We start from the raw sequence: 10717 nt of genomic DNA on the forward strand, positions 1-10717 counted from the left end.
CAATGTGACTGAGGGACCTGCCATCTGGCCCTGAACAAATAAGAATGAGAACTTCAGCTGTGAGCTGCTTTCATAGTGCCCAGCAAACAATTTTGCCAGGTCTATGCTTGTGCATAGGAAAGCCTGATCATTAGGCAAATATCTGAAGAAAAAGTTTAGTGCAGTATGTTACAGTACTTTTTCTCCCTCATATGAGGTTTTTTCCTCTTATCATAGGTAGCAAATGGGTATCCTCATGCATAAGATTCCATCCAGTTTTTTGGAAAGTTTCCCATTATGATTCTCATGACATTAAAATTGCCAGTGACCATCCCTGTCTTTGATTTTTTTAAATATGCTTAACAACAGCCAGTTGTAAATGAAACATCAGCAAATGAAAGGACAGATCATGTTCACAGCAATAATCCTGAGGAAAAGGTCAAACATACAGATAACCTGAAAAGAAAGTTGCGGGCAACAGATAAATTTACCTGTTAACAAATCTATATGCTTCCTGAGGATTGGTGAAGGCTTTCCACCTTGCTGCTGGGATCCCAAGCTGATCCAGAAAGGCTTTGGCAAAGCTTAGACTGGTCTCTAACTGAGCTGCCTTTGCTGTGGGTCCAAAGCATCTCACTCCTACTGATGTCAAGTAATCAACGATTCCTAGTGATTGCCAGAAGATAAGTCATCTCTTTGGAAGTGGCCAGGCCATGGTTACTACAGAGGCCAAAAGAACCTCCCAGGAGTCTGCTGCACCCCTTGATATAGTAATCAGTTTGTACCCAAAATGTTGTTTTAAATGTGAATTCATCACACATTTCATCATTCAGTTTCATAAGACCTTTAATAGTTAGCTTTTAGCTTTGTCACTGAGGCCACCCTGCGACTATAGTTCTGACTGACCAATATTCTTTATTTTAGACTCCAATACCAAATTACATTGTTTGTAACATCCCAAAGTAATGGCTGAGTGATACTATGCATGAAGGAGAAGGTCATGGCCTTGGGTCATATACCTTCTCTGAAGCATGATGGCATATAAGGCGGCATAAAAAAGCTGCAATTATTTTTCCCCAGTACCATGTGATTTCCTATCAAATGATATACAACGTGTATACACAGAACAGCTAGACATTGCCAGATGTAAAAATCATTTGCACTTATACAAGCAGTCAAAGTTAGTCTTTTACACTTTAGTGTAATAAAGACAGTATAAGCATATTAGGTTTAAGTCGAGTTAAGTTAAAAACAAGACGCTACCCTTTTCTAACAAACAAAAATATTTTAATCTTACCAGTTGCCAAAAGATCCTCTTGTCCCACTATCACAAGTCCAATGTTATGATCTTTGCAGAACTGGGCAAGGATTGCATGGTTACTAACTAACACAGCTGAAAGGGACAAAAATATACTCTTATGTTATAAAGTTGCACACTAGATCAAATGAAAGTCTCCCTAAGAGTCCCCGGCCCAAATTAGGCTAATAAAGTGTTCAAATGAGGTAATGAGGATGAAAGGGAAGCTGAACACCACCTGCTACCCACATATTATCATAACTAAAACTGAACAACAAATTAAAGAGCAGCATGTCTAGGGTGAACAACTGAAGATAATTTATAATACTTATTTATACTGCTAAATATCAATTATGTTAGCTATATGCAGCCCAAATACATTTTCTTTTGAGAATAGTTTTTAAAAGTGGATCTTATTTCACTATATTACTTTCTGGATCTCTGTTTGTATTTTTGTGTCCTCAAATTGTATGGGTTTTTTGGGGTTTTTTTTTTAATTCTTTGCACTACATTAAAAACATATCATATGGTACTCTATCAGATGTCCTAAAATTCAGAAAGACTATACAGCAAAAAATTATTTATGTAGGTTATAAGTGATTGCGTACTTGGAGGAGAAAAGATATCCTGTTTCTACTGATTCAATATATATTTCCATTCACTTACCTCTATTGTACCTGTACTTTTTTTTTTTTTTTTTACCTGAATTGGAAATTTTCCCATCTCCAGCTGTTCCTGCATTTCCTGGAGCAACAAGCACTTGTTTTACATGTGGAGACTGTGCTAATTTCCAGGCCAAAGCATGCTCCCTGCTTCCATTGCCAATCACAAGCACTAGATCAGCCATTAATCTTTGCAAAATAAGAGTCACTGTATTAATTTCACAATCCTGCAACAAACATGTAAGACATTAATATCGTCCTTAACAGCCACTCATAATCCATAGTCTCAGTTTAGTTCTTAGCACAGGGGCGGGCAAAGACCAGGCCACGGCCTGGATCAGGAGCACAGAATCCATTTCCCAGCAGCCCCTGCCCATGTCACTGCGGCCAGTTTCCATGGAGACCCTACCAGCAGCAGCGCCATGACAGCGCAGGCCCAGGGTTTCCATGAAGACCAGCCCCAGCAATGCTGGCAGGGCACATGGCTGGGTAGGGAGCTGCTCCAAGGCTGGGATCTTGCAACAGTGACAGTATGGTCCAGAGCAGGGAAGAGCTGCAATCCACTGCCTGCACACCCTGGGGAAGAGCATGCAGGCAGCGGATCATGGCTCTGCCTCAGCTGCAGGCCACACTGTCACCGCTGCATGATCACAACCTCAGAGCAGCTCCCCACCCAGCCATGTGCCCTGCCAGCGCTGCTGGGGCCGATCTCCATGGAAACCCTGACCACTGTTGGGGTCTGCAGTGGCCACCGGCCCCAGCCTGCTCTTGTTTAGCTATAGGCGGCTGCCCGCACGTGCTGCAGCCCTGGGAGCAGTAGATGCCGCCTGCTTGCAGCCACTGGGCTGCACCATGGCCCAAACCCCCCGGGGATCCGCTTCCCCCGAGGCACCATGCCCTGAACAACCCGGCCTGGTGAAGCCCAGCAGCTGCAAGCAGGCAGTGTCTGCTGCTCCCAGGGCTGCAGCAGGGGCGGGCAGCCACCTGCATCTGGACAAGAGCAGGTTGGGGCTGGCAGCCACTGCAGGCTCAGGGGCTCCAGGCTCTTCCCAAAGCTCTGTCTCCACCTCAGCCCTGGCTGCAGCAGCCCCGGGAGCTGCCAGTGCCAGCCGCCTGCACCAGGGCACGGTGCAGCCCAGCAGCTACAGGGAGCTGGCATCAGCCACTCCCAGGACAGCTGCAGCAGGAGCTGGGGTGAGTGGGGACAGGCAGGGAGGGATGGAAGTGATTAAAAAGCCACCATCCTGAGTGGCCACAATCAGCTATACTGGTGACATTCTGGATGAGACACTGAGGTCACTGACAAATTTTCCACCAACTTTAACAGAGTAAGGATTCATTCCCTTAAGTCTATAGGGAAAACATATGAAGACTGAACCAGCCAAAAGCACTAAAGCAGCACTAAAGCACTTTGGCAGGGCAGTTGTGTGTAAGCCTATAAAAATGACATCTAATTTACTTTTAAGTCCAGTTTCAATACAAAGGTTAATACAGGAACTTTTCTGAGCATTGCCACTTCAAAATGAATGCCTGCCTCTGTATTTGTTATATGAAAACAGAAATTGGCAAAGCATTAGAAATGGTTAAGAATATCACTCTGACAGAATAGAGCACTTGATTAAAGAACAACTGCTGTTTTCACTAAGCCACTGACATTTCAAGTAGCTAATGGTATTTCTTGGCAGATTAGTTTTTATTTACTTCAGAAACATTATAGTGTAATGTATTTTACATCTGCTTCGCTCAGTTTTTCGATAGGAGCTGAACATGGATAAACATAAATGTCAGAAAGAAAAACAGCCCCTCAAAGTGACATTTAAGAACAATACTCAGGATATCAACCAATCCCTAGTCATTACGTACTTAATGAATTAAGAACACCATAAAAATTCCAGCTTTCCAAGCAACATATCATTACTCTTGCCCAGGAAGACATATTTGGTATGAGCTTACTGCAGTTCACAAACAAAATCAGAGGCTAATTCTACAGAGATAACATACGGAGGGCAGCAAACAGGGTTGTTTTGAGAAGGACCTATCCTAGTTAGGAGAGAGACTCTACTCCATGGAAGTGAGTGACTCTGTCTGGTTGGCTGTCTGCTCATTTGTTGCAGTCTGCAGTACAATATGCATGTTACAGCCTGACTAAGCACTAGTGGTTCTAGTCTTTCATCCGCTAGCTTTTGACCACTGGTGTCCCTAAATAAGGGGACAGGACTGACTGAGGCAAAAGAGCTTTGAAAGCCAGCTGATGAACAAACAGGGCAGCTTTGAGAAGGAGTTTATAGAGAGAGTTTAAAGGAACCAGAGCATGCAACTGGGAAATGCTTCACAGACAAGGCAACTACACAGTTAACTCTTCTTCTACCTGCAGCTGAGAAGATAAAAAACATCTTAGAAAATCTTTAGATCAATGGTCTCCAACCTTTTTGGAAGTAAAGGGCACCTCAGGATCTACTATGCTCCCCCCTTGCTCACCCCACCCCCACCCCATATGCCCCTGGACCGCAGAGAGTCCCAGACCTGGCCAGGCCAGGCTGGGGCCTGATCCCACTTCTGTGCCACAGCTATGCTGAGCCGGGCCCACCCGGCAACCAGACAACCGTGGCTTTGGGCCCTGGCCTGGCCGGGTCTGGAAGTGTCCACAGGCTAGGAGAGTGTGTGGGGGGGTTCCTGCCACTGGGTGCAGCCCCGCAGGAGGCTCTGGGGGCCCAGGCTCCTGAGCTTTATCTGTGCTCAGGACGAGGCGGCTGCTGCTGTGGGCTGCCCATTGTGCCCGGAGCACAGGTCGGGGAGGGGAATGGACCCCCTGGGGGCTCTGCTGGGCTCTGCCCAATGGGAGTCCCCCTCCCCGGACGACCAGATCTTTCCAGACCTGTCTGGGCTGGGGCTGCCCCCACGTGAGTGTAGCTGTACACGTGAGTGTAGCTGAGCTGCACCCACATGTGGCTAGCTTTCAGCGGCGCTCGAGGCACAACAGCAGCCACCTCTGCTCCTGCAGAGATGGGGGGGAAAAACACCCCCCCAGGCTCCAATCCTCCTACCACCCGGCCAGGATGGGGCCCCACTTACCTTTCCATGCTCCTGGCTAGGCCGCGTGGTCAGTCGCTCACCATGGGGGCCTTGATCTGGCCCTTGCCCCTTCCCTCCCCCACAAATTGACCTGCAAGGGCTGAGAGGTAGGTGTGTGCATGAACGCATGCCCAACTCTCCCCCAGCACAGGATCAATCAAAAGAGGCTCCAGGATCGACCTGTCAATCAGGATCCATGGGTTGGTGACCACTGGTTTAGATAAATTAGAGGTTTTCAAAACAGCTGGCCCTCATGAAGTTCACCATAAGATACCTGGGAACTGACTCAAGCAATCTCAGGACCATTAGCAATTATCTTTGAGAACTCACAAAGGACAGGTGAGGTTCAAGAAGAATGGAAGAAGAGGGCAAATATATAGTGCTCATCTTCAAAAGGGAAAAAGGAGGACCCAGACAATTATACACATCCTCACCCTGGAGAGATACTGGAGCACAGAATCTATTTATAAACACCTAGCACACAACAAATCTACACTGGCTCTCATTAACAGCCAGTCAAATCACACTAACTTAATTTCTACGATGGGTTCTTGTGCATAAGGGATGAGCAGCAGAAATCACAACTTGTCTTTAGTAATGTTTTTGACACACTCATAAGCCATCTAAGGAAATATAGTCCAGATTACACTACTGTAAAGTGGGTACAATACCAGTTTAAAAACCACACTCCCGGAAGTATGGTGACTGATGGCTTACTCTCAAACTAGAAGGATGTGTCAAGTGGAGTTCCACATAAGTCTGGTTTGCTGGTCAGTTTGCCGGTTCGCAGTCTAAAAAGGTTGGGAACCACTGGTCTACACCAAGCTAGGAGGGGTCGCAAGATCCTTAGCAGACAGGATTACAATTCAAAATACCAACCTGGACAAACTGAAGAAATGATCCAAAATAAACACAAAGTAGTACTAGCTGCCCATATTGCATTATTTTTAGGTAGGAATAATCTGTTGCACAAATTCCTCTCACAATAAGGAGGATGACTGATTACCTGGCAGCAATATAGAAAAGGACCTGGAGCTTAAGCAGGTCATAGAATCATAGAAAATTAAGGTTGGAAGGGACCTAGGAGGCCATCCAGTCCAAACCCCTGCTCAAAGCAGGACTGTCCCCAACTAGACCAGCCAAGGTTTTGTCTAGCCAGGTCTTAAAAACATCCAAGGATGGAGAGTCCACAACCTCTCTAGGTAACCTGTTCCAGTATTACCCAGATCATGAATGTGAATTAAAAAGATAATTTTCAAAGAATGTTACAAAAAATGCTCAAAGCATATTGGAAGGTCTAAGTCATAAGAACGGATGCTCCCACTACTCAGCATTGGTGAAACCTCAGCTGAAGTACTGTACCAGGGAATCAGCATTCTGATACTTAAAAATGGTGTCGGGGGGCTTGAACTAAAGCTTGCCAAATGAGGTTTAGTTCAAGCGCTGTCACCACCATTTTTAAGTCGGGGACACTTCTAAAAGGAGATGAACAGAGTGAGGACTGATGTGGGCTGCCCACTATGGGCTCAGGGCTCTCTGGCCTGCTGCCTTTGCCCTGGGAGCTGTGCGCCAGCTGCGCGCCCCCTGCTCATCAGGCAGTGGGAGGAACAATTCGCTATTGCCACCACTGCCAGAAGAGCAGGGGGTGCACAGCCAGTGTGGGGCTCCTGGGGCAAAGGCAGCAGGGCGGAGAGCCCTAAGCCCACAGCGGGCAGCCCACATCCAACCTCGCTCTACACACATCTGGGGGGCACATGCCCCCCATGCTTTCCCCAGGGGTGCACACAGTGATAGAGAGTCACTCCCCTCTCATGCGCCCTATAGATGAGCTACTCACAGCTCCATCCCACTCCCCATCCCAGCCCTGGGTCCCATTCACCGCCTTGGCTGGGCAGTGCCCCCAGTCCCTGTCCCTGGCCTACTGCCTCCCTCACTGTGGGGGGCCTTCATCTGAGCCTCCCACGCCCCTTCCCCTTCACAGACTTACCTGCAGGGTGCTGCTCTCCACACTGCCTGGCTACTCTCCACACTGCCCGGCTGCTCTCCACTGCTGTATGTGCATACTGTGGCTGCGCGCGTGCATGCGGTGTCTGGAGCCCCAGCCAGAAGGCACGTTCTATTTATCAATACATTATTGGTTACACTGGCCAAAAAAACACGATAGCCAATAATTTTCCTTTCATCAGTGCTGATTCGATATGACACTGTTATATTGGTGTACCACTCTAGAAGAAAGATTTAAAGAACTGGTTTAGTCTAGATAAGAGCAAAAAGACATTATAATAGTCTTCAAATCTGTAAAAGGTTACTGTAAAGAGGAAAGTAATAAATTGCTCCCCATGTCCACTGGACAAGTAGTAATAGACTTGAACTGTAGTAAGGAAGATTTAGGTCCCTTTAGACGTGGGGGGGAAGGAGGTGTTCGATCTGTAAAGCTAGTAAAGCACTAGATGATTTGGAGATTATGGAATCTTCATTACTGAACGTTTTTTAAAAACAAGCTAAGCAGACATATGCCAGAAATGCTTTGGGCACTGATCTGGGTTGGGTCTGGGGAAGTTTGACTAGATGAACTCAAGGTCCCTTCCAGCCCTATTTTCAGGGCAGTACTAGAGAACAATGTTTAACAAAAAAAACAATAGCAAAGTGCAACCTTTCAAGAATCAGGTTTTGGATTCCTACCAAGATGGTAAAAAGACATATTATAATCTATATTAATAGAATTAATTGTAAATATTTTCAAAATAACCTAACAGTTTAGGTATAATATCCACTTAACATTTCTTATATCCTCTCTCAATGGACTATATTCTGCATTTTAGGTACCCCCCCCACACACACAAATTGTGAAATGAAAGCTACATAAAGGTTACTGTGCGAATGGTTTATACTTTTCTTTTAAACCTTGTAACTATCAGAAACATCAAATCAGGTCTTTCTGTTTTTTTCCTGGAGGGCTTTCCTGGAAGTCCTAGCAGTATTTATTGAGAGATTTCACTTTTAAAACTTAATGGATTTTTTAAACACAGATACTGCATGTTCCCAGTGCTCACTGGGTATTGGAGTTATGACATAGATATTAATAAAGAGTTTTGAAATAGTGAACTAAATATATAGGCCAGGAACAGGCGTTACAGGAGAAACATTTCTCCTGACACACAAAAAAAAAAGCACACACCCATTTAAGGTGTTTATCACTAAACCAGAAAAATACTTCTTCCACAAGAAAAATCAGAGCACTTCCCATCAGGAAGATTTCTTTTCTCTTGTGTCATCTTGAACACCTGATGCATCTCCTGCCCCCTCCAGATTCGCTGCCCCCACCAACTACAAGCCCTGGCATGATGTTCTCCCTCTTCAGACTCTCTAATTTGGCAAGTTTTGATTTCACCAGACAGAGAGTTCAGGAATGATAAACTCCCCAGGCCATGGGTTGGAAGAAAAGAGAAGGATTTGCTTTTAGCCAAGGTTGAAAGAACTCTGGTCTCTATTATTCTCTTTTGGTAATCTGTTTTATGGCCTATTCCCCAGAAAGAGAAAGTCAAGATCCCCTTGAACATATGTAACATTTGCTGTTCTTCATTCTGTGCGTTTCTCCCAGTATCTCAGTAAACAATATGACATTGCTCCTCTACCAGTCAACTGAAACTTTAATCCACAGAAAAACAAAGATTGTGAAGCCTAAAAAAGATGCCACTCCAGGGACTCTGTGGCTCATTAGTCAGTTCCTCTTTAATGCACTTTTATGGCCTTTTCAAGTAATAAATCTCAAGACAATTTTCATAAGAATAAATGAGGTTCTGCCACAACTGAACAGAAGCATTCTAGATTTAAAAAAAAACAACCCTATTTCAATGTCAGTAGGAGAAAAAAAATTCTTTAAAAGAGGTAATTTTTTGGCATGTATAGATAAATCCCCATAGGCTCACAGCAATATGCCTTTACATATGTTTAAAAGAATCTATTTTAATGTCTACTGTATTTTTTAAATTTCTCTTGTTAATCCCAGTTTGCAAGACAAAACCTCTTATACCATCCTCATCAGCGTAACAGTATCTCAGCATCTTTCAGCAATGGACTAAACAACCTAATATCTGTCATCTTTGCAAGAGTTATTGTTTAACGTAAAAAATATTGCTATTGTTAACTAGGCAGGCTAATACATCATTAAGCAAGACCCATGGAAATTCCTTGAAATTAAGCAGTGAGATAATAAAGTGTGTGTTGCTGAAATGTAGTACATTCCACTTGCACCATTAATATAATACATTAAAAAGCAAGAATATTCCCCCATTAAAAAACCCTCACTGTTCTTAGAAACTGACAGATACAGTCCAAACATTTTAATCCCAGCAGAAAAAGGCATATCCATTACAATGATTTAAAGATCACTTACCAAGTATTTGCAGACTTCCTTAAATATCCAGAGGAGACGCTTCTATTTTTTCTCCTAAAGGCAAATAGTGGTACCAAAAGAGGAAGCTGATCTGAGATAGCACATACATACTACCACCAAACCAGATTTTGGTTTGTTTTTATTATATTTACAAACCTATCACAATGTAAATCACTGCAATAATCCACCCAATTCCCAAACCTGTCTTCTTTTGACCAATCATGTAAGAGGGTGATGCAGTAAATTCTCACTCATTCAAAGTGTCCAGCACATGCTGCAATTATCACATTTAAATAATTTTCTTAGGCAAGGGGGAGACTGCCAAGAGAATGAAACCATAAGAATATGAACCACTGTCTAATACACAAGCTAAATAGAGCATTTAAACTCTGTACGGGCATTTAGCTTTTCTGCAGTTTTCATACACAGACCAAACAAAAGTAAAAACACAGTTATGCATGCTCATATTCAGATACGCTCTAAATGGCACTGTAAACTACAAGCAATTTGAGTATGTGAGTGTAGAGCAGGATTGCATGTTAGTGCTATTCACTAAGAGAGCAAAAGAAGAAGGCTGTAGTAGCAAAATAACTACATGCCATTAAATGAAACAGGCCTGCTCAAACACACTCCCATCACTTGCTTTCTTCCCTTCCTTGCTGCCATTTCACTTAGCTGGCATGCCATTCTGCCAACCCAAGGCTCTCAAAAGCCAGGAACCAGAATCAAACCAAACCAACAAAAGAGAGAATAGAGATTCAAAATAATAAATACTTCAGGGATTTTTCTCATTTGCCCTGCAGGTTTCTGAATCTCAAGAGTGTGATGACAGCTTCCTGGGCTGTCGTTATAAAAGAGGACTAAAACCTTATTTTCACCCAGTGAAAGCTGAGGTTCATACATAATCAACTGACTGCAAGCACCAAGCCTTATTAGACTGGCAAAATACCATGGGAGCTGGCAATGCAAGCATAGGATTTAGAGAGCCATTACATGCACACCCATCGCAGCCAATTTACTAACAGCTTCACTGGCAGCCCCTTCCAATGGGGTGCACAGGATCTAGAACCCCCACCCCCAACACAGAGGCTGCATATTCACACTGGTGGCAGAGATTTGCAGGCTCAGTGCCTGGCACAGCACCCTCCCTCCTGCTACTAACGCAGATGCTCAGCTCAAGAGCTCAGCATCATCCAAATGGGGACAGCCAGCTCTGCCCCAGGCACCGCATCTCCCACCTTATCAGCTGGTGCCAAGGCGCACCGCGCGCTGACAGCACTGCCTGCCCAAACCCGGACTCCAGCAAAGTAG

General features: G+C 44.5%; 1 protein-coding gene across 1 annotated transcript in view; it reads right to left on the bottom strand.

Moving 5' to 3' along the window:
* The window catches only part of LOC102384374 (trifunctional purine biosynthetic protein adenosine-3-like), a 53856-nt gene extending 43152 nt beyond the window's left edge, over positions 1-10704 (bottom strand). Inside the window, exons 1-5 of the mRNA XM_025214418.1 lie at positions 10645-10704; positions 9407-9460; positions 1979-2127; positions 1277-1372; positions 471-645 (exon numbers count right to left, since the gene is read on the bottom strand). Of these exons, the coding sequence (XP_025070203.1) occupies positions 471-645; positions 1277-1372; positions 1979-2123 (416 nt within the window). The 5' untranslated portion in view covers positions 2124-2127; positions 9407-9460; positions 10645-10704. The remainder of the gene's footprint in view (positions 1-470; positions 646-1276; positions 1373-1978; positions 2128-9406; positions 9461-10644) is intronic.
* Between the last annotated feature and the right edge of the window lie 13 nt (positions 10705-10717).

Source organism: Alligator sinensis, unplaced genomic scaffold (genome assembly GCF_000455745.1).
Source record: "Alligator sinensis unplaced genomic scaffold, ASM45574v1 scaffold996_1, whole genome shotgun sequence".
In the NCBI taxonomy this organism is placed as follows: domain Eukaryota; kingdom Metazoa; phylum Chordata; order Crocodylia; family Alligatoridae; genus Alligator; species Alligator sinensis.